The sequence below is a fragment of the Rana temporaria genome, chromosome 5 (assembly GCF_905171775.1).
Source record: "Rana temporaria chromosome 5, aRanTem1.1, whole genome shotgun sequence".
In the NCBI taxonomy this organism is placed as follows: Eukaryota; Metazoa; Chordata; class Amphibia; order Anura; family Ranidae; genus Rana; species Rana temporaria.
This window is the reverse complement of record NC_053493.1, coordinates 327,783,454-327,807,789: the sequence shown is the minus strand read 5'-3', so window position 1 is coordinate 327,807,789 and position 24,336 is coordinate 327,783,454. Positions and strand designations below refer to the sequence as shown.

Below are 24,336 nucleotides of genomic sequence, written 5' to 3'. Positions count from 1 at the left end.
ATGTATGGCCAAGCTTTAGGCAGGGTGTTGTGAGGTTTTTCTGGAAGCTATGCACAACACCCTACTGGCTCCTCCTACCAGACATGATTTGCCTGCATTACATAGAGAAGCACAGAGACCCAGTAATGACATCACTGGGTTCAAAAGATCATATCTAATCAAAGAACAGATGCTTTAAAGATTTAATTAGATTATTGATGAGGGGGCTTGGCCGGAACCAAAGAGGGCAATTTAAAAGCAGATTAAACTTCAGTTTTATCAAGTCTGAGCCAGAATTTTTTTATTATCTATATATAGAATTTCTTTATATATATATATATATATATATATATATATATATATATATATATATATATATATATATATATATATATATATATATATATATATATATATATATATAAAAAAACCTTTTTATAAAAATCTTTTTGTACTGTAGTTGATGCTCTGCCTAAGCTTTGCTATCAAACAGCATGCAATAGTGATGAAGGTAGGTAGGTAAAAATCTAGTTTATAAAAAGGTGTCAGTATATGGGTTCTGTATTAGCTGCTCTATGCAAACACACTAAATAAAAAAGTGTAATCAGTGCAGGCTGAGCAACAGTGTTGGTCCTCCCCATTGTATAGAACGCTTTGCTTCGGGGGAATCCCCCTGTGAGTGGGGGCGGGGACTATTTAGCTGGTTACAGTAAGGGACACTTGAGATAATGCTGATTACTGTTTTGAGTCCTACTGTTGCACTAATTACTGCTCACGTTGATATGTTCTTGTGTTTGTTTCTTTACATACGTGACCCTTTGGGTCAGACAATGCGTTTTTTGTTTTTTTTCATTGGAAAATGTAACAGACTAAAATAAATGAATAAAAAATAAATAATAATAAAAGAAAAGTGTAAATTGTTTGTACTGGTTGGTGTAGTTTTCAAAAGAAATCTTGGTACTATCTAAACTAGAGTTGGCCAATGAATGCCCGCATCAGACACTTGCCATATCTACTAAATGCTTTCTAGATTCTACAGGATGCCGCACAGTCAAATAAGGTTTTTCCACATTTTTATGGGGTATAAACCTCAATCCTAAGATGCCAATAAAATGTGTAAGGTTAAACTCTGCCATGAAACAAAGCCATTAAAGTTTACTAAGGCTACTGCTAGGAGAGTAGGAAAAAAAATACTTACGTGTTGTACCAATTGAACAGCAGCCAATTCACTCCTTCCAACTGGTATTCCCTGAGACTGTTATTGTTTTTATACTCCCTGGAACTCTCCGATTTCTTCCACTCGTCGGCAGGAGGTCGCTCCTGTTTCAAATGCAGTAAATCCCATTAGTGGTTTTCCGAAAGAACATATAACTGAGCTATTTTCAAATAAAAACACTGCTTGGCTGTGCCAATTCTTACCACGCGCTCTGTTGCTGGCTCTCTGCTCTGGAGTTTCTCAAATTCTTCAATCTTTGCTGGATCCAAGTCCTGTTTCAGCTCCCATGTACTGTCTTCGTAGGGGAGGGAGCACCACTTCACCAAATAGTGTGTCACGGGCTGCACAAGCATAGTGTCAAAAAAATTACAACTCAAAACTCAATGCCTTCTGAAGCACTGGGACAAAATGTATACACAGTGAAAGGGTAGAGAAAAGCCAGGCTTGCTGGGTTTATATGCAGCCCTTCAATAAAGATTAGATAAGAACTAATAACCGACATACAGTATATATATATTTCATCCATAACTACGCGATTTAACATGTAAATGGTTCAGAAAATGCATACACTGCTGCCAAGAACCAGAGCCGAGAAAAACGTATGAAAAGTTTGCTTATAACAGGCAGACGATGCTTAAAGTAGAACTGAAAGCAAAACGTTGTCATTTTGGACAGAGTAAGGGAAGATGTAACCCCTGACAGTTTATTTTTTATTTTATTTGCTGACCGATGGGGAGATTTCTCTTAATTTACCATCTCATAGCCTTAACAGAAATTGAGGGGAAATCCCTCCAAAGTAAGGGAAATCCCCGACAGTCACCAGAACTAGTGTCCAATATGTAGGTGCACCACTCCACTTGGGTACGACACCCCCTTATTGCAGTAAAATCCACCAAAGTCCCAGAAGTTGGGAACAAGTGTTTATGCGTTTAACACTGAACTTCACATAATGACTAAGCACAGTTCAGCATGAAACGCATTAGTTAACGCACTTGCAGAGTGCCCCAATGACAAGCCGCTTGCGCTGGGGGCACTTGTGCTCACCCCCAAGCTGTCTGTGTGTCCATAAGACACACAGAGCATGGCTAGCTGTGCTTGACAGCCAATGGCTCCTGCTGCTGTGTTCTCTGCCAATGAGGAGGGAGATACCTGGGAGACAAAAGTAGCCAATCTAGAGTTACCTTTTCTTTGGTAGTCCGACTAAAAATGACAGCCAGAATCTGATCCATTAGAATAAAAGCAATTGGGGGGGGGGGGGGGGGGGGGATGACGCATGTTAGTGGTAAAGCGACGCTAATTTTAGGGCACTTTACCACTGTAATAGGTGCTCTTTTTGGCCACTAGCATAGTGCTTTTAAGGGTTAATAGCACCAGCAAAGCGGCACTTCGGCAGATTCCAATGGCAGTGGGGGAGTGGTGTATTCACCGCTCCCGCATGGCCCCAAAAAATGCTTGCAGGACTTTTTCCAATGTCCTGCAAGTGCATCGCTCCAGTGTGAAAGCACTTGGGCTCTCACACAGGGGAGGCTTCTTCCAGACGCTTTTTTTAGCCCAAAAGAGCCTGAAAAATGCCCCAGTGTGAAAGGTGTCTTGGACTTGGATAAACCATTAAAATCTAAAAATAAAAAAATCAGCCATCGTGTCACCATTTTGATAGACCATGTCGCCTTTTACGGTATTCGCAACCCTTCATTGCTCAGTGTCCTAGGATTCATGGCACCTCTACTTCTATAAATTGCATAGTTGTGTAGATGAATGTTGCACCTCATATGTTCTAATTACCAGCCTGTTCACACCTAAACTATGCATGACATTTTTTAATCACTCGGTGACAAGAGACTATCAGCTTGTTGACAAACACCTTTTTTGTACCACATCGATTTCTTGGTGTAGCATAAAATAGCCCTGGTCAAGGAAAGGTTAAATCTTGTTCCGCTAAGCAATACGTCTGCTATTCAATAACTGCCAAAATTTATAATGAAAAAAAAAAAAAAAAAAAAAAAAAATCACCAAATTTTCACCTTGCACAAAAATAGGGAGAACTACGCTTCAGAAACCAATTACAATTTTGTAGGATCCTGCAATTAAGAAGAAAAAAAAAAAAAAATGAAAATGCCTTTACCTCTCCATTCTCGTCTGCGCCGGTGGAGACATCTAGTATCCGATCAATTTCCACATAGTCAGGATTAAATAGATCATCTTCAATCTGTTGACAAACAGGGAAATCAGCATCTTATTTACTGTGGCCCTAAGGGAAACATTTCTACACCAAAGATGTATTATTGCAGTTCAGGTCACAGAAATACAGAAACCCGACTCGACAACCTCTAACATGCTAATTGAAAACCTACAATTCAGCAGGATTGCTCCCCGTGAGGGTAAGAGACTCCTCAGACTTTGTTAACTGGGCCTCTTAATTACTGTGTGAAACCCTTTTACAGCAGGAGAAAGTTGAAGAATATTTTAAATGAAGTGTGAAATTACAATTCACTAATGAGCAATCGAAAAGGCTTATAGCTCACACGGTTTCTAGAAATCTACAGCTTGCGAAAGAGCGGTTTAAATTTAAGTGCTGGTGTCATTTAACCACTTGGCTGCCAGATGAAAACACACGCCACTGCATTCTAAATCCTAAGGGAAGCCAGCGTCAAATTGGATTAAATGCTGTTTCTTTTTCCTTCTGACAAAAAATACATATATTTTTTAAAACTAGATATTTAGGTCTGCACAATTGCCGCTTCTAGGAAACTTGGACAAATGCAGGTGCTGCAGCTGACCTCTTGAAAATGCTAGTTCCTTGGCTGTCATGCTGACCCATGGACTTTAATATATTCTGAATCACTGACCTATTAATAGAACAGAGTCACAGAAAATCCAACTGTATGTCATTCAGGCAACTACCATGTTCAAAAGCAGTAATGGCAGACTTTCACTGAATTAGTGAAATATATACACAGTCTTCAAAAAGGTTTCTGCGCTTTTATATGCACTAGTTCAAATAGAAAGCACACACATAATATATATTATAAATTATATATATATATATATATATATATATATATATTACATACACACACATATACATATATATATATGTGTGTGTGTGTGTGTGTGTGTGTGTGTGTGTAATATATATATATATATATATATATATATATATTACACACACACACACACACACAACAAATCTTAATTAAGGCTTATTAACACATGGCAAAGACCAATGTGATGCTTGACATATGACAGGTTTGATTTAGATTGGACAGCCTTACAGGCATTGATCCCTTTACAAGCTTTACTGTAGCAGAAAATGTCAATGCCAATTACAGTTTTGATTTTATTTTTTTCTCTTCTTCACAGAATATATTTTTTAGTCCTGGATTCTACTGAATGACAGGGAAAGACCAAGATGGAATCTGTGAACACTTTCATCAGTCTGACCCTTGCTCCGGCTCAGCATACAGATCTAAGTGAAATTAAATTGGTGATCAGAAGGTTAGTCCCATGTGGGCAATTGTCCAAATCTGGGAAGGACAGCCACAATCCTTGGCATAATTAGCTCTCGGAGTGATACAGAACGGAATATGCATGAATGGGTCCAGCTCAGACAGAATGGGGTAAACCCTTCGAATGGCTTAACAGCTGGAACAAGGCGAAAGCACAATGCATTCACATCTGAGATATACTCCACAAACCTCCCGTTTCCTGAATGTAATATATTGAGAAAAGGGTCTTTTACATTATTATATGCAACATTTTTCTGAAAGAGCCATATGAATAAACCAGCATACATTGCTATGTGGAATCAACTGCAAACTGGCATTTTTAAAAAAAAGGTGAAAATCTCAGTTTGCGGTAGGTGGGGATGATGTGGGTTCCCCATGGGCATACTTGGTGACTGCAGGAAAGCAATACAAAAATCTCCAAGCACCAGTCTGTGGTCTTGTGCCTCCTGCTAGATTTTTGTAGCAATTTAGATAGTAAAGAATAGACCATTCATATTCCTGGTACATGGCATGAGGTACCACATGTTTCACAAAGATCTCTAGTTTCTGTATATCATTACCCAAGTTTATAAAATAAACTGGTTTTTAATATTGTAGGTGACAGGTACACTTAAAGTGATACTAATGCTAAAAACTTTTTTTTACCTTAATGCATTCCAATGTTTTCCATTTCACTGCCTCCCTGTGTGAAGGAGAAGGGAGGGGAAGATAGAGCCAGCACTGGGCATGGCTGTATCTATTCTCCCCTCTCCTTCACACAGCACTCAAATGCAGGGAGGCGAACGTGGGGGGGGGGGGGGGCCCAAGTTCCGCTGTGTGAGCGCACAGACACAGACTCCTTAGCAAGTGGCTTGCTTTGGGTACACAAAGAGGAGGAGCCAAAATTACTGTCGAGGGACACCAGAAGAGGAGGATCGGGCCACTCTGTGCAATACCACTGCACAGGGCAGATGAGTACAACGTTTATTTTGATTTAAAAACATTTTTTCTACTTTAGTAATACTTTAAAGCAGACTTTCACCCTGAAATTTCTCTATCAAAGTTAAACAGCCGTATACCGTAGCACATGAACCTTGATAAATGCATAGCACTAGAGTGCAAGCTCTAACGAGCAGGGCTCTCCGATTCCTCCCGTATTCAATTGTAACTGTACTGTCTGCCCTCATGTTGTAAAGTGCTGTGCAAACCTGTTGGCGTTATTTAAATCTTGTATAACAATAATAAAAAATGATGATAGCACTAAGTTTACATTATTTTTCGCACCCCTGTTGTCCAGCAATGAAAACTGCTGATAATTTACCAATCACCTCATGCAACTCATGGGGGGAGAGATTTACTAAAACTGGCGCGCACAGAATCTTGTGCAGCTGTGCACAGTAGCCAATCAGCTTCTAACTTCAGCTTGTTCAATTAACCTTTGACAATTATCCCTCATTCATATCACCACCTGCACTACTTTTGGCGATTTTGGTGGCGATTTCAATAGACATCTGTGCATGAACCTGCACAGATGTCTTTCAAGTCACTCCTGAAGTCGGACTGAAATGCAGCTTTGAAATAGTGCAAGTTCAGATGAACTCACACAATTTCAAAGACGTGTTCAGTGTGAACGAGGGCAAAAAACCTAGAAGCTGGTTGGTTACTATGCACCCCTGCATCATATTCTGTGTGCACTAGTCTTTGTAAATCTCTCCCATGGTGTTTAGCCACCTACCCCAACACGATCTACATTTCAACCATTAGGGCACAGAGGAAGCATTTTCCTGTCAGACTATCACAAGGTAGCATGGGGAGTGACATCGTGAGCTGAATGGGGTTTCTGGTAAATGACTGACAGTTTCCCCAGCCAATTGCTAAACAACCGGAGAACAGACAGAAGTCAAACATGGTGCTATACATTTATGAAAGTTTAATGTTCATGTAATTCTAGGGTGAACTTCCACCTTAAAGTTACTTTTTAGGACGTCTACAAACATCCCAATACTTGAAAATAAAAAATGACCACTGGTTTGGCGTGAATAATCAGCTTTTGAGAAAAGGAAAGGAAATAATGAAAACCTAAGCAGCAACAATAATTCCAAGCATAATAATCGCAATTCCCAACAGTAATAACACAGATCGAGTATCACACACTCCACCCACTGAGTAATGAATATGACCCTAGCTTGACCATCAGCTCCGATTTTCTTCTCGTCTCAGAAGCATAAACCCTTTTTTTCCCCAGCAAGCTTTCTAGGAAAATCATTAAATTATTCCTCAAATGCAAGGCACGCATCTAAGCCAGTCATACATTTAACTAGATTTCCTAGAAGAGAAAGCTGCCTGTCAGTATATCAAGACATCCCACTATTCTTTATTATGAAGCAGAGTGGAGAGACCGCAATATACATCCTGACAACAGGAAGCCAACCAACTTCCTGTTTATAGACATGAATATTACACAAAGAAAACTGAACCGCACCGTCTGTAACCATGTAAAGTGACACTGGCACATACAAGTACTAAACAATTCAAACAATACACAGCTTACCTCTGAGAGGAACTTGTTCTGGCCCTGCTTTGCCCGAAAACGCTTAATTTTTTGTTGAATCCTCTTGTCTTTCTCCAGATCCTCCAGAGAGGCCCACTGGCAGTGCAAATAAGAACTGCAGAAAAGAAAATTAATTGTAGACTCCATCTTTACAAATAGGCAATCACAGTGGCTCTTAACTTCAACTATTTCATTACCATCATGCGTTTCATACTGGCAGAATAGTGGTTGAGGGTGTTCTGAAGAGCCAATTTAAATTGGCACAGTGTTTATATTGTACACATGCCCAGAGCACACATAATGCCCATGATCGTGGGGTCATAAGACCGCACAGACCATAGGCAAAATGTACAATAGCAGAGTGACTTTTTGGCTTGATGGCCAATCACAGGGATCACAAATGTAAACCATCCAACTGTTTACATTTGAAAGCCATCCCTTTCCTCTGTTGAGGGAGAATCAATGAATGTTTGAATGAATAGATCTTTGAAATAATTAATGAATGATTTATATATAATGAGCAGGCAACAGTAACTTTTATTTTGTTTATTTGGAGTACTTTTATTGTGAAATTGGTTTTAACCCTTACACCATCACCTCCAGCCACATATGACCTCTACATTACCAAGCCCCATGTTATAACCACCTTAATACCTGCATGTCTTAATTTACACAAATGTATGCCAAAAAAAAAAATACGAAAAAAATAAAAAATCTGTCTACTTTCCAAAAAGGAACCTCTCCAAGAACATTTGTGTTTTTTTTGTTTTTTTTAAGCATACAAGGGAAGCCATTGTTGTCAACATCCCCACCCCCCTTTATATAGAAAAAAATAAAACCAAGGTTTTTGCGTGCATCAAAGCATTTGAAACTGAGAGATGGGCTAGTAATAAAGGGGAATATATAAATACTCAAAAGTGGTTAAATGGGCTCATTTAAAACATATTTTTATTTTGGGTGGGAGATGATGGGAGAAATCATATACTAACTTCTTACATCTTTTTAGTAGTAGGGATGAGAATTCTCCCCCCAGAGTATTTAGCACTTTCCCTTCCTCCTCCACCATCTCCTTACTTCTCCTGTATAGAGGGTGGTATGGAGGGACTTCAATCTGGAATTCCCAGAGTACCTGCATCATGTCTCTGCCCTCCTGTAGGAACAGAATGAGTCATTTCTCTCTAACATCACATGAATGCCAACAGAAAGAATGTGATTACCTGGTGATGGTGGCAGCAGGGTAGAAAGACAAGAGAATGCAGAAAACCCATATAAGTGCAAGCAGCTGCCTAACACAACTAATACCAGCTAAGCTTGCTGTATTCCATTGTCTGTTCTGTCGAACAGACCTGCTGGAAAATCCGTATTCAATCAGCGCTTGTAGGCAATGGCTGATCTGTGAATTCCAACTGTATTCCTTGCTATCAAAATACAATGGCGCATACAAAAATATGAAAACACCAAATAATTTGCAGGTGTAAAAGTGATGACGTTCCACGTCAAAAGTGGTAGTGATGCAACATTTGTTTGATTCCGCTGTGTGATGAGACACCTAGCTAACTGATAAGAAGATTCACTTTCCTCATTCACTGTGTGCACTGCTAGTAATACAGAGTCATCTCAGAGCTTACCAATTTCCAAAGAGGGCAAATTGTCAGTGCCTGCTTACCTGGCACCTCTGTATTTAGCAATTTGCAGTGTTTTGAAGTACAGTATGAAAGGTTATGACAGCATATACAGTTTCCCGGAAAATGACGCCTGATAAGCATAATTGCAGTCGACATGGTCAACCGACTGAAAGAGAAAAGGACATTGCGCAGAATTGTGACCTGGATTTTGGCATGAAGAGTGGTATCAGATTCCTTTATCCACCATCCAAGATTTATATATTTGTTAATTCCCAGGAGAATTCAAGCCGTGTTGGATGCCAAAGGCATATTATATTGGGTAATGATTTTGTTTTTACCATACTCTTTTCCATTATTTTGTCCAACCCCTGTATAGTCCACCTTTTCTTTTTTGGCCCTGACATCCACAACATACTCACACACCCAAGTAATCTAGCTCTGTGGTGATCTGCTGCATTGCTTCTGCACACCAGGTCCCACGTCTTTCACTCTACCACCATTGTGAGTCCTCTGCATTTTCCTGGTTCCCTGGTGTGCATTTTCAGTACACTGGCCCAAAGCCTCCAGGGATAAAGGACATGGATGAGAGACCCATATTTACCATGAAGCTTCTAACCTGTTTCCAGCTCCTGTCAGTTCCCCCTGCACCTGCGGTCACTTTTTGAAAAGAGAGTGGCCATGTGTCATTCATTCACAGTTTCTTGAGAATGAACTACAAGTAATGTCAGCCACTGAGGCTGACAACTGTTAGTGCTGATTGAACTGCAAGGGGGCTGATGAGTACTCTCGTAATTCATTTACAAGCCCTGCAGCAGGCTTGTGTAGGAAGGAAAAAAAATGCAAATTTTTTCTGCAAATATGTGCATTATTTTTTCTGGAAAGGTGAACTTCTTCTATAAAAATGGGGAAAAGACCAGAGTTAGGCTTACCGGTAACTCTGTTTCTAGGAGTCTTCCAGGACAGCCTCTTGAGACCTTGGGCTCCTCCCTCCGGGACAGGAAACACGTACACCCTTTTCTTTAAAGGGCGGTCCTCTAGATCTCCTCCTCAGTTTGCCCGAGAAATACCAGAAGATCCTGAAAGACATAGTCTACTAACACATCGTTAGATCATTTTATATCTTCACCACAATTACAGTTCCTTAACAGACACCGGGTGGGAAAAACTCCGGCTGTCCTGGAAGACTCCTAGAAACAGAGTTACCGGTAAGCCTAACTCCGGTCTTTCTCTAGTCGTCTTCCAGGACAGCCTCTTGAGATGACAAGCAAGAACTTACTGGTTTTTAGGGTGGGACTACTGTCTGGAGGACCCTTCGTCCGAAGGCCTGATCCTTGTCTGACAGCAGGTCCAACCGGTAGTGTCTTGCAAAGGTTGAGTAAGATGTCCAGGCTGCCGCCTTACAGATCTCTTCCGGGGACGCTCCTGCTCTTTCTGCCCAGGAAACCGCCACTGCCCGAGTAGAATGTGCTTTAACTGTAGGTGGTTCCCTACCCCCTAACGTATATGCTTCTACAATCAACATCCTGAGCCATCTGGCAATAGAGGATTTTGATGTTCTGTGACCCTTGCGGGCACCTGAGAAGTTAACAAAAAGTGAGTCACATAGTCTAAATTCCTTTGTGACTTCTAAGTAAAATAAAAGACTTCTTTTAACATCCAATAAGGACAAAAATTCCCCTTCATCATTTTCTGAAGAGGAAAGCAAGGTTGGTAGGACAATGTCCTGAGTCCTATGAAAGGTAGAGGCTACCTTGGGTAGGAAGCTAGGATCCGTCCTAAGAATTATCCTATCATCAAATACAGATAGGAAGGGTTCCCTAATAGAGAGGGCCTGAAGATCGCTGACTCTCCTGGCTGAGGCTATGGCCACTAGAAAGACTGTCTTAAGGGTAACATGTTTCAGAGAAGACTCTTCCAGCGGTTCAAATGGTTTGTTAGTAAGAGCCTTTAGTACCAAGGACAGATCCCAAGAGGGACAGGCTCTAATCCTAGTTGGATTAGATCTTGTCAGACTTTTGAAAAAGTTTTTGACGAAGCGATCCTGTTGAAGAGGTACATCCAAAAAAATACTTAAGGCAGCCGCCTGTACTTTGAGAGTGCTGACTGATAAGCCTAAGTCCGCACCTGCCTGCAAAAATTCTAGCACTACTGGGATGCCAGAATGATTCATTCCTTGTTGTATCTTCCAGGAATTGAATTTTTTCCACACCTTAGAGTATATTGCTCTAGTTACCGGTTTGCGACACCCTAAGAGAGTCGTGACCACTTTATCTGAAAAACCCCGTGCTTTCAATAGTTGCTCTTCAGAAACCAGGCAGTTAGTTTCAGGTTCTTTATCTGAGGATGAAGGACTGGACCTATAGACAGTAGATCTACTTTCTCTGGAAGTGTCCAAGGTGGATACAGGGCCAGCCTCCACAGGCTGGCGAACCATGGCCTCTTGGGCCAGAAAGGCGTGATCAGAATCAGATCCGCGGGTTCCCTGAGAAATTTTTGGATTACCCTGGGAATCAACCTCACTGGAGGGAATGCGTATGCCAGGCTGAAATGCCAAGGATGTGAAAAGGCATCTATCCCCTTCGCTTTGTCTTGTGGGTGAATGGAAAAAAATGTTGTAACCTTCCTGTTCTCCTCTGCTGCGAACAGGTCCACCTCTGGTAGTCCCCAGAGTGAGACTATCTGGTAGAAAGTCTCCTGGTCTAGAGACCACTCGTCCTGACACACTACCTGTCTGCTGAGGAAATCTGCCAGGGTATTCAGTGAGCCCTTTAGGTGGACAGCTGAAAGGTGTACCAGATTTTTCTCTGCCCAGATCAAGATCTGTGTAGCTGTTGCCTGTAGGGCTGGGCTCCTTGTGCCTCCTTGCTTGTTTATATAAGCTACTGTGGCAGCGTTGTCCGTTCTGATTTGTAGATGCTGACCCACTAGATAGCACTTGAAGCCCTGAATGGCTTTTAGAACGGCTAACAGTTCTTTTTGGTTTGATGACCGAAGAACCTCCGAGGACGACCATTGACCCTGGGTCCAAACTTCTCCCAGGTGGGCGCCCCAACCCCCCCTGCTGGCATCGGTGGTCATTACCATAGCCACTGGCGGATCCCAGAGAAGACCCTTGTCCAGGTTCTCTCTGGCTCTCCACCACCATAGGTTTCTTTGAATGCTCTTTGGGATAGGTATTGTGAGGTCCAAATCCTCCTTCCTGCCACTCCAAAGTTTGAGCATATGTGCCTGGAGAGGACGCGAATGAAATCTGGCCCAGGGTACCGCCGGAAAACAGGCCGACATCAGACCCAGAACTCGCATAACTTGCCTTATGCTGATCTCCTGATTCGTCTGGAGAAAAGCAACCGCCTGATCCAGTTTGAGAATTTTTTCCTTGGGAAGGAAAATCTTCTTTTCTACTGAGGATATTCTGTATCCCAGGTACATCACCTCCTGTGATGGTATCATCTGCGATTTTTCTTCGTTGACCAGCCAACCCAGGGAACGCAGGAAAGACAGGGCTACCTTCAGGTCGCTCTCTAACTGATGACCAGACGGGGCTATGAACAACAGATCGTCTAGGTAAGGCACTATTGTTACTCCTTGGAGTCTCAGTGGTGCCAGGGCTTCTGCTAGGACTTTGGTAAAAATCCTTGGCGAGGAAGACAGGCCAAAGGGGAGGGCCCTGAATTGCAGATGTTTGGTAGCAGAACCCAGTCTTACCGCTAGACGCAGGAATTTTTGGCATTCCTGACGGATCGGAATGTGTAAATATGCGTCCCGTAAGTCCACGGTGGCCATATAACACTTTGGGAAGATCAGACTGGTGACTGAAAATATCGATTCCATTCTGAACCGTTTGTACCGGACCCACTTGTTGAGGGGACGAAGGTTTAAAATCAGTCTGTACTTTCCTGAGGGCTTTTTCACCACGAAGACATGTGAATACACCCCCTGACCTTCCTCCTCCTGGGGAACTTCCAACAGAACCCTCTGATCCAACAGGTCCCCTAAAAGGAGACCCAGGGCCTCTGCCTTCTCCCGGTCTCTGGGAGGTTGAGTGACCAAAAATATTGGGGGAGGGGGAACTGAGAATTCCAGCCTGTAGCCGTTTTCTATGAGGTCGTGTACAAACGGACTGACTGTTAATTCTGTCCATTGTGAGAGGAACTCCCCCAATCTTCCTCCCACAGGGACCTGAGTGTCACTGGGTTTTGGGGGGAACCTGAGGAGGGTTAAACAAGATTCCTCCTCTTCCACGTCCCTTTTGGCCCACCCAATGTTTTTTAGGATGTGAATCCCGGTCTTTCTGGTTTTGCCTAAACCCTCGAAAAAAGCGTTTATTTTCTTTCTTTTTTCTTTCCGGGAAGGCTTTCTTTTTATCTTGTGTCCTTTCTAGTGCCTCCTGGAGACCCGGACCAAATAAGTGATCGCCAGAAAAAGGTAAGCCGCAGAGTTTTAATTTTGATGCGGCGTCACCCGTCCATGTCTTTAACCAGACCGACCTTCTGGCTGCGTTGACCAACGCTGCCGATCTGGCTGCAAGCTTCACCGATTCTGAGGAAGCATCGGCTAGGAAGCCAGCCGCCTTCAAGAGTAACGGGAAGGATTTTAAGATCTGCTGCCTGGATGTACCAGCAGTGATATGCGCTTGGAGTTGATTAAGCCAACACTCCAAGTTCCTGGCTACGCAAGTAGCCGCCAACGCTGGTTTAAGTGCAATAGTGGAAGCATCCCAAGCCCTTTTTAAAATGATGTCACCCCTTTTATCCATCGGATCTTTAAGTGTTCCAAGGTCATCGAAGGCCAGGTCAGTTCTTTTTGATACCCTGGCCAGAGGTGCATCTAGCTTTGGAACTTTGTTCCATGGGAGCGTAGTATCTTCCTCAAAAGGATATCTACGCTTTAGGTTCCCTGCAAAAAAAGGTCTTTTTTCTGGTTGCTCCCACTCCAACAAGATCGTTTCCACCAACGACTTATGAACAGGAAAACACCTGGTCTTTACAGCACTACCTTGATAAAGTTGGTCGTGCTTAGATAGCTGGACCTGTTCCTCTCGGATCTCTAGGGTTTCATATATTGCTTTAAGCAAGTCTCCCACATCTTCTAGAGACAGTCTATATCTAGTCCCCCTGGAAGAGTCTTCTTCTTCTAGCTCAGAGCCCGAAGCTGAATCTACCTGAGAGGAAGCCTGGGACCGAGTGGACCCTCCTGCTTCCTCTTCCTCATGCTCATCCCCTTCGACCGGAGTTGCCAAGGACGGGGCACTAGGGGTCCTATATACCGGGGACGGCATCTGCATCCTATCCATCATTCCCCGGAGATTTGAAAGTGGATGCTAGCTCATCTTTTACAGATGATAAGACTTTTTGGCATTCTGCCACAGAGTCATCCTTGACCAGACTGGAGATGCACTCTACACATAGAGGCTTTTTCCAGCTGGAACCCAATTTTTCCCCACATACAGCGCACTTTCTTTTAGGGGCTTGTGCTGGCGTTTTGTCCTGAGATTTGACCTAAAATCAAACACAAACACCATGTTTTAGTATAAAAGACAATGCCCCCTGACAACCACCCGTGTGTCAGAAAAGGTAAGTGCTGGGGAGCCCTCCACCACAGGCCCTGCCCAGGGAGGGAGAAAAGGTCCTGAGATAATTCAGACCATGTCCCCCAAGGTAAGTGAAGAGTGAGCCTAGCCCCCCTTACCTGGGAGACGCCGGAGCCGGTGGACCCGGAGTCTGTAGCCTGCCTCGCTTCCTCCATCGGTCCTGTGTCCTTAAACAGCCCGGCTGCGTATGGAACACACCGCTCCGTGTGCCTTCCTTCCACTGCCGCGCTTAAGTCGAATGGGACTAGGTTTCGACAGCGCCCCTTGATGACGCCGTTCCGGTGACGCACTTCCGCCTTGTGGAACGCATCCGTCCCGCCCCTCAGCGCCGCTCCGGAAGAGGATCTGCAGTGCAGAGCGGCATGGCCAGCCAGCGTCTCTCGCCGCCGCCATAGCTGATGTACCGCGCTGTGCCCTCAGAAGGAGATCAACGCAACAGGTACAGGGTACTGCGGGGGGGATGCCGACATCAAGGGTTCCCACTCTCTCTGAGCTTTAGACAGCAGTGAAAAAAACGGTGACCTTTCTCTTCCTAGCAGGAGCAGAGGGGTACCAGGCAGAGAGGGAATCCAGCATTTTAAAAGTCCCTTAAAAAACGTGCTCCTTCCCTTCTGGCAGGAAACACAATAACTGAGGAGGAGATCTAGAGGACCGCCCTTTAAAGAAAAGGGTGTACGTGTTTCCTGTCCCGGAGGGAGGAGCCCAAGGTCTCAAGAGGCTGTCCTGGAAGACGACTAGAGAAAAATCCTTGTGCGATTGTGGACAGGAAGGGGACAAGATTAATATAAAAGAAAGTGGACAAAGGTGAAGGTCTGCTAACTACCCTGTGTGTATATTAGTTAAGACCGTTAAATATACTAGGATTCTTCTGGTTTTAAAACTCCAGTAACTCATTTGATTTTGTATAAAAAAAAAAAAAAAAGTGTTCCCTGAAGTGTCCCCCCCCCCCGTCCGTCCGTCCCCCCCGTCACCAGACATATAAGTACCCCCTGGTAGTACAGGTAGCACATGTTGTAAAGACTTCCCAGCAACATTTACTATATCCCAGGCACCCAGCTGAGACTACAGACTGAGTCACAGACTGCCCACCTCTGAGCAATATTACAGAGATAAAACAATTTACTTACAAGTTCTTGTACTTCGCATAAAATTCTTCCACTTCTACTTCCTCCCCAGACTCCAGCTACAAGGGAAGAAAGCACATTTCAGAGTTTTAATGAACATAGGTGAATCATTGCCGAGCACAACCGGCTGGGAAAGTTACAAGCAGCACAGGAGTTTTAGATATTCATAATGTGTAATCCGGCCAGCCGGCTATGTCTCTCTAGCAGGATTCCACTCATTATGAGTAATAAAATGATTTGTATCCGTCTGAACTGCAGACTCCCTTCTCTGTGACTCTTTATGCATTCAGACAGAATAATGTATATCACATGGCGTGTGTTGTACCATCAAGATATTAACCATTAAACCCTTGTAAATAAAAAGCAAATGTTCCCTTGAAGAACAGCTGTCTGACTCTGCATTGTCATATCTGAGACATGAATAATGTTTAACTCCTCCCTCGCTGCACGCCGTTTTCATTCACAACGGCCTGACCCTGTACCTGGCTGGCTGCCAAACCCACAGCGTTAAGTAGACGCCAAGTGTACCATTTTCTCAGGCAGCAGCCAATTAACAACTGCACTCCCTAATGCCAAATGTATTATTTTTGGCTGGCTCAATACAGTCTTGCTGCATTTTTACAATTGGCTTCTACGGGGTGTGTGCCTGTGTGTTGAGAGGAAGCTAACCGCTGACTACAAAATGCTTGTGGTCGACAATTTATATTGCTTTCGTGTTCGCACTTAAGACATCACTAAGGGCATGACTGAATCGGATTTGATACAATGCTCTCACCACGGCGGTTAAGACACCAGTTAAGACGTTCATTTGAGAGATGCTGAAAGAGCGAGTCTGCACTTTCTCAGGAGCTGTTTTTAACTAGAGCTGAATGAATGTGAATGAAGCCAATGGGAGCTCGAGGAAGAAAATTCCTGAAAAGACGATGTCAGCGAGCGTACACTAGAAAGAGTAATGGTTCAATAGCAAAGCGAAAGTGAATTTTACAGAGCAGTCTCCAGTGCTTTCATACACAGATAGTAAATCCCCATAGAACTGCCTAGTAGAGGAGTCTCCCCCTGAAAAGATCTGGACAAAAACACAGATGTGCATAAACTAAAGCCAGCTAAGCTCACACATGGGGCATATAAACAGCAATTCAATTTATGTACAATAAACATTACTGTATGTATAATCTATTACAATGCCAGGGAATGCAACTGCTTAAAGGGACAGTGCACTATTCAACCCTAAACCCTCCATCCTGGCAAAACGAATACAACTAGAGCCAACTAAAGTGTGAGGATTCATTTTTTTTGCTCTTTTGTTCCCTTAGAATTTTGTAACGTGTCTCGAATGCCCGATGAGATATGCTAACATATTTCTAGTTGATCCAACAAGCTTCTAATCGAAGATCAGCCATTCTTCCTATTCCAGGCTGCATACTAAATCTGGAGTGATGACAACTTGAGCAGGTTCAACATTACTGCCCCAGAACTAGTATGCAACCTGAGAGAATGGCTGCTTCCATCAGAAGCTTCTCAGATGTTTAAAGCCCGACTTCGGGCACACACAAAAAAAAAACAGCAGTTGCATTTTGTTGGCAGAAAAAATCCAGTCGTTTGGCTTTTTTGTACAGCAGTCAAATATGTTCTTTTACATTGGGAGGGGGAGGGAACTGAGGCTTCTACCAAGCCTGCTCAGATGTAAGCACACAGGTCTTATAGACGTCAGGGCTACGTCACATCTCTGCACCCTTCCCCTCCAGGTTATTCCCAGGCTATGCTCAGGGAATGGCCAAAGGAAGAGGGGGGTCAGAGATATGACTGTAGCGCTGGGATCTATAAGACCTGTGTGCTTACATCTGAGGAGGCATAAATGTAGAGTGAGAACTGGACTTCCCCCACATGCAAAAGAACAGATGTGATAGCTGTAGAATTAGACCCATTTCACACTGAGGCGTTTTTCAGGCGGGTTAGCGCTAAAAATAGCGCCTAAATACCGACTGAAAAACTCCTGCCCTGCAGTCCCAATGTGAAAGTCCGAGGGCTTTCACACTAAGACGAAGCGCTAGCGGGACAGCTCCAAAAGTCCTGCCAGCAGCATCTTTGGAGCAGTGAGAGGAGCGGTGTGTTTACCGCTCCTTCCCATTGAAAACAATGGGACACCAAGGTAATACCACCGGCAATGTGCCTCTGCAGAGGCGCATTGCGGGTGGTATTAACCTAGTAACCCTTTTTTTAACCCCCGCTAGCGGATGTTAAAACCGCACCACTAGCGCCCGAATACTGTCGCAATGCCGCCGGTACAGTGCCGCTAAAAATAGCGTTGCTACACCGTCAGCGCACCTACCGCACCAGTGTGAAAGGGGCCTTAAGCTATCTTGACAGGGTTTCTCTTCTGCCAACAAAACATATAGTTGCTGTACATAGGTGAGGTTGAAAAAATACACAAGTCCAACCTATGTGTGTGATTATATGTCAGTATTACCTTGTATATCCCTGTATGATGTGCTCGACAATGATTTTTTTTGTGCCTGGAGATGGGACTTTAAAGTATGAATAGCCAGTTTTGCTTTTTGGGTTGGTTTTGGAGAAGTAGAAAGGATTTAAAAACAAGGCAATTTATTTTTTATGGTCTTTGTTCTGTTGGGTAATATTTTACCACACTTTCAGTCCTGGATATGCAGCAATAGGAAACCTAAACACCAGAATAGTCATTGGAAGATTTTCCCACCTATTCTGGTCCTAGTGACAAATGTACACTTTTGGGTTTATTATTACTTTTTACTTTGGTCCCCAGGACACAGAGTGGGTCAATCTACCCAGCCGGGTAGTTTTGCAGGCATAAAACTGCAGTAAAATAGAAGGGTTGATCCAGAGAAATAAAATAAAGTGGAAATAACAGTAGGAAATTGTGCTGGCTGCATTAAGATGAGCCTTACCAAGGTGCCCTTACAGAAGCTAGCACACGTGTAAATCACACCGTATTGTTTACCACCAGCACCTGCCTTATTTTATGTATATTTGGTAAATACATGTTAAGCATCTAGAAAGTGTGAGAAGGAAAGAAATGAAGTGTGAATAATAAAATACAACTAAACTGTAATCTCTATTCAAATGTGCAAACTGTTTAAAAAGCTTTGACTGACAATTTTAGCCCAAGAAGAAATACTCTAATAGGAGATATAGGATTGTCAAAAACAAAGCTATGAAGAAAAGACTAGCAAATGCACAGCCCCCTCGGGGAATATCGCTATACAGACAACATGAACAGCGAACAGAAGCACGAGTCCTATGCTTGGATACTGCACAGCAGCCATTTTGTCAGACACTAGACAAGCATACAGCCCAACAATTCACTGGTGACTTTACCAAGAAGAGACATTTTACTGTGCGCAGGAAATAAATCTACTTTATTACAGGTATTTATATAGTGCTGACAATTTATATATAGTGCATTCATCACATTAGCCCCTGCCCTGAGGGAATCTTACCATCCAAGGTCCCATATCACATACATAGGGACACCTACTAGAGCCAATTTATCTACCGGAGTACCCCAGAGAACTACAAACTCCATGTAGGTAGCGTTCTGGTTTCTACAAGGCAGAAGCACCATCCACTGTGCTGCCCAAAACACGCCTGTCTGCTGCAGATCTCAACACACAAATCTGACATTAAACATGTTTTTAAAATATAAAGAAAAAAACAATTACCAGTTTCTTTGTCATACGGCTGCTCATTATCTTCTCCACAACAGGTCCTTCATCCTAAAAGAACAATTAACCAGAGAAGAGTTTTAGTTAAAGTGTAGGCATCATGTAGGGTAGAACTATGAGAACAAAGTCATGCAGGGTTGGCAGATCACAGAGTTATGGGTGAGTAAACATGAAAACTTTACACCTAATGTCTGGTCTTTGTGGTTTTTGGACAAGGTGAGGAAGGATTCAAACCCCTGTTAGGCCCGTATTGTGTCTCGGACACCGGCAGGAAGATCTCCAGCTACATACTCAGACATTCTGCTGTTAGCTCAACTTCCAATCCAATCTTAGATGTGCAACCACCATATATTCCAAATAAGAATACACCAATGGACCACAATGCAGATATAAACTGCCCCCTATTGTATTCCTCATAGGAATATACTGCAAATATACCCCAGAAAGTTGAACCAGTAAGCAACTCCCTGGATAAGATCTTCCTTCCTGGGTCATGGAAAACAAAGACCTTGATGGTGGTGGTTGGAGGGAGAGGCAAACTCTACCTCTCCTTGGTTGCATTTACTTTCAGACCCAACTGAAAAAGTAAAGATACATTTTGTTGTGGATGGACTCTAGTGCATGCAGCCATTAGCACTGGTGTTCAACTTTAATAAATGCAATGGCAACCACAAACAAACACACTTGTTGGCATATAGTCTTAATAGATCACAGCCAAAGTCTTCCCAATATGATGGATACATATGTGTAACGTTTGTTTTTGGGTTTAATCCCGCTTTAAACAGACCTGACGAGTCTTTTCTCCAATAAAACTTGTCCCTGTGTTACCCTTTATTAATCCTCAATCCACCCTAATTGGTAACATTCACTGAAGCAAAATGAGTTTACAAAATGTTAGCCGCTCGACTGCTTTAACACCCAACAATGTATTCCGAAATAATTTAGCATTAACCAAATAATATCCAAGCGAATGGCTCCAAAAGAATCCCCAGCCACCCCCCTTTCTCATACCACAAGGAAGTCGTTTCAGTTAGGCTCAGCGCATTGATGATAATTTCATATACAATCATTTTACAAAAAGAGCAAGGAATGTAATAAATATTGCAAAATAAATTCAATAGCAATAGATTGTCAAATGATTAGTTCTGATTAATTCTAAGTGGTTCTGCAGCAGTTAATATTAACATGGTGTTTTTCCATAAAGCGGAGCGTTTTCATTTCGATACTATGCACTATCCACCAATCAATATCAAGGGGGGAAGACTCAAGACTCTAAAAAGAGTTAAGAGTGCAATGTGCAGAGTAATGAATAGCACATTAAAGCAGAGCATCCCTGGTTAGCAGAGACAAACTGAATCCTCAGCAGCACAGGTTGTAAAATATCCCAGTGCTTTCTATTAAGGCAATTTTGTGCTGACTCAATCGCTGCAAGCACTGTTGAATCAGGAATGGATGGACAGTAATAGGCTGCGATGGTTCAAAGAACAGCTTGCTTTTCAGGAGATTTCTTTAAGCCTTTGCTAAGGCAGATAATCACGCTGATACCACTCCAGAACTAGCCTGCTATCACTGGGAAAATAAAACACATTTCTATATATCCCGTATACTAAAAGGAAAAAAGAACCAACTCACATATGATAGCATGTAGTTGCCATCATCCCATAGTACTACAAATATATCGAAAATACCTCATGAAGTGGGATTGTATAGGCAACGAATAAAATTTTCAAAAATATATATGAAAAAATAACAATTTATTACAAAAATAGTTACAACATGTACAAAAATATCTCGAGCATTATAGGAATATACATAGTACAAAAACAAAACATGGATGATGCAGATACTGTCCGGCATACGGTACCATCACCATAAGGGAGGTAAAGTTGTAGCTGAAAGGCCGACGCGTTTCGAATGCTACGCATCCTTCATCAAGGCATAAAACAAGTATTGCATCTAGAGTAGAGCAAAAAATATTTTAAATACATTCACATTAAATCATTGTATTCTCTCCATTGAAGTGCAAAAGCACATACACATCCTCTTCCTCGAGTAGGGAAAAGGCATAATTCACAATGAAGAGGACTCACCTATTGCTTAAAAAGCTCCACGCCCAGGAGTGTGGGGCAGAAGGCCCCCGGGTGTTCAGGGACGCCGATGTCTCCTATGGCAGGTTGCACCATTTAAAACAAATCCCCATTTGAATGTCACTCATAGAGTGGATAGAACCAATTGGTTCAATTTGGGTGGTGTTTTTGCAGTCCTATATAAAGGAGATATATCAAAGACTTGTGTCAAAAATAATAACCCAGCATTTGAGCCTCAAAAAACTGGTTGGGAATTGTATTCCAAACCGTTTATGGAAAACTCACCACCAGTAGTTTGAAGTCTTTGTATCCAAAGAAGGGGAGAGCCGGGTGCAGGTAAATCCTGAAAAGATTTGGGTTGCCCAGACAGATTCCCCTTGGAGAGGAAAGACAGCTCCTTGTTCTCCTACATATGGAGAGGGAATGACACCACCCAACCCTCTTGGCCCTCCTTAAGTACTTACCTTAACTGTATTCAGGTGCTGTAGTCCTCCCCCTCATCACCCATCAATTGAAACATGTTATTCCTGAGAAGCCATGTGTGGCTCCTTATTGTTTTCAAGCAAACCGCCGCTGTTACAAGGCGCATTGTAGCGCCGTCATTCAGTGTATACCGATCCGCGTCATTTCCGGGACCGGAAGTATCGCCGCGGCCATTTTGGTAGTGGGATTCGAGTGCCAATCGATTCACCGTTGTGAATTGCCATTCGATTGCCACTCGAATGCCACCCCAATGGGATTAAGTTGTCACTCGACTCGCCATCGCGAATTGCCATTCAATTGCAATTCGATTGCCATACAATTCGCCCCCGTAGCCATTTTATTGGTTGGTTAAATCAGGGATATCTGAAAACCTCTCAGCCGGATCCGGAAGTTCCCCGGCGGCCATTTTACAAAAGGGCATAGACCTGAATTGGACGTTTGATTGTATGTCTTGTTAGAGAGTAGCAACTTGATTGAAAAGGGTGCAACTATAAGGGGTGATAGTAGGAGGATAAAAACGTTCAAAAGATGACCTTGATCACAGTTTGAAACAGTCATCATAAGGGCAAAATCGAGCCCAAGTTTGTGTGTGTTATGGTAGGCACTATTCTCCTGTAGTTCTTGAATGAACCACTGGGAGACCTTTGGGAGAAAAAAGCCACAGCTGCCTTCTATATCTACCCAAGGGGATATGACTATCCCCCTTTTCGGTAAATTTGATGACATTTGGGTACAAATTTGGGTACAAATGTCATCAAATTTACCGAAAAGGGGGATAGTCATATCCCCTTGGGTAGATATAGAAGGCAGCTGTGGCTTTTTTCTCCCAAAGGTCTCCCAGTGGTTCATTCAAGAACTACAGGAGAATAGTGCCTACCATAACACACACAAACTTGGGCTCGATTTTGCCCTTATGATGACTGTTTCAAACTGTGATCAAGGTCATCTTTTGAACGTTTTTATCCTCCTACTATCACCCCTTATAGTTGCACCCTTTTCAATCAAGTTGCTACTCTCTAACAAGACATACAATCAAACGTCCAATTCAGGTCTATGCCCTTTTGTAAAATGGCCGCCGGGGAACTTCCGGATCCGGCTGAGAGGTTTTCAGATATCCCTGATTTAACCAACCAATAAAATGGCTACGGGGGCGAATTGTATGGCAATCGAATTGCAATTGAATGGCAATTCGCGATGGCGAGTCGAGTGACAACTTAATCCCATTGGGGTGGCATTCGAGTGGCAATCGAATGGCAATTCACAACGGTGAATCGATTGGCACTCGAATCCCACTACCAAAATGGCCGCGGCGATACTTCCGGTCCCGGGAATGACGCGGATCGGTATACACTGAATGACGGCGCTACAATGCGCCTTGTAACAGCGGCGGTTTGCTTGAAAACAATAAGGAGCCACACATGGCTTCTCAGGAATAACATGTTTCAATTGATGGGTGATGAGGGGGAGGACTACAGCACCTGAATACAGTTAAGGTAAGTACTTAAGGAGGGCCAAGAGGGTTGGGTGGTGTCATTCCCTCTCCATATGTAGGAGAACAAGGAGCTGTCTTTCCTCTCCAAGGGGAATCTGTCTGGGCAACCCAAATCTTTTCAGGATTTACCTGCACCCGGCTCTCCCCTTCTTTGGATACAAAGACTTCAAACTACTGGTGGTGAGTTTTCCATAAACGGTTTGGAATACAATTCCCAACCAGTTTTTTGAGGCTCAAATGCTGGGTTATTATTTTTGACACAAGTCTTTGATATATCTCCTTTATATAGGACTGCAAAAACACCACCCAAATTGAACCAATTGGTTCTATCCACTCTATGAGTGACATTCAAATGGGGATTTGTTTTAAATGGTGCAACCTGCCATAGGAGACATCGGCGTCCCTGAACACCCGGGGGCCTTCTGCCCCACACTCCTGGGCGTGGAGCTTTTTAAGCAATAGGTGAGTCCTCTTCATTGTGAATTATGCCTTTTCCCTACTCGAGGAAGAGGATGTGTATGTGCTTTTGCACTTCAATGGAGAGAATACAATGATTTAATGTGAATGTATTTAAAATATTTTTTGCTCTACTCTAGATGCAATACTTGTTTTATGCCTTGATGAAGGATGCGTAGCATTCGAAACGCGTCGGCCTTTCAGCTACAACTTTACCTCCCTTATGGTGATGGTACCGTATGCCGGACAGTATCTGCATCATCCATGTTTTGTTTTTGTACTATGTATATTCCTATAATGCTCGAGATATTTTTGTACATGTTGTAACTATTTTTGTAATAAATTGTTATTTTTTCATATATATTTTTGAAAATTTTATTCGTTGCCTATACAATCCCACTTCATGAGGTATTTTCGATATATTTATATCCCGTATACTAGCATCACATCCATACTGATTTCTTACTGCAATATCAAAGCATGTTAGGCATTTGTTACTATTTTTGCGCATTAACACTGTCTTTTAAAGCACTTCTACCTGATCTGCTTT

At 42.8% G+C, this 24,336-nt stretch overlaps 1 protein-coding gene across 1 annotated transcript in view; it reads right to left on the bottom strand.

The window, feature by feature from the left end:
* CHD7 (chromodomain helicase DNA binding protein 7) overlaps positions 1–24,336 on the bottom strand; it is a 177,895-nt gene that overhangs the window by 54,296 nt on the left and 99,263 nt on the right. Inside the window, exons 6-11 of the mRNA XM_040354257.1 lie at positions 19,266–19,319; positions 15,574–15,629; positions 7,232–7,346; positions 3,318–3,401; positions 1,399–1,536; positions 1,178–1,299 (exon numbers count right to left, since the gene is read on the bottom strand). Of these exons, the coding sequence (XP_040210191.1) occupies positions 1,178–1,299; positions 1,399–1,536; positions 3,318–3,401; positions 7,232–7,346; positions 15,574–15,629; positions 19,266–19,319 (569 nt within the window). The remainder of the gene's footprint in view (positions 1–1,177; positions 1,300–1,398; positions 1,537–3,317; positions 3,402–7,231; positions 7,347–15,573; positions 15,630–19,265; positions 19,320–24,336) is intronic.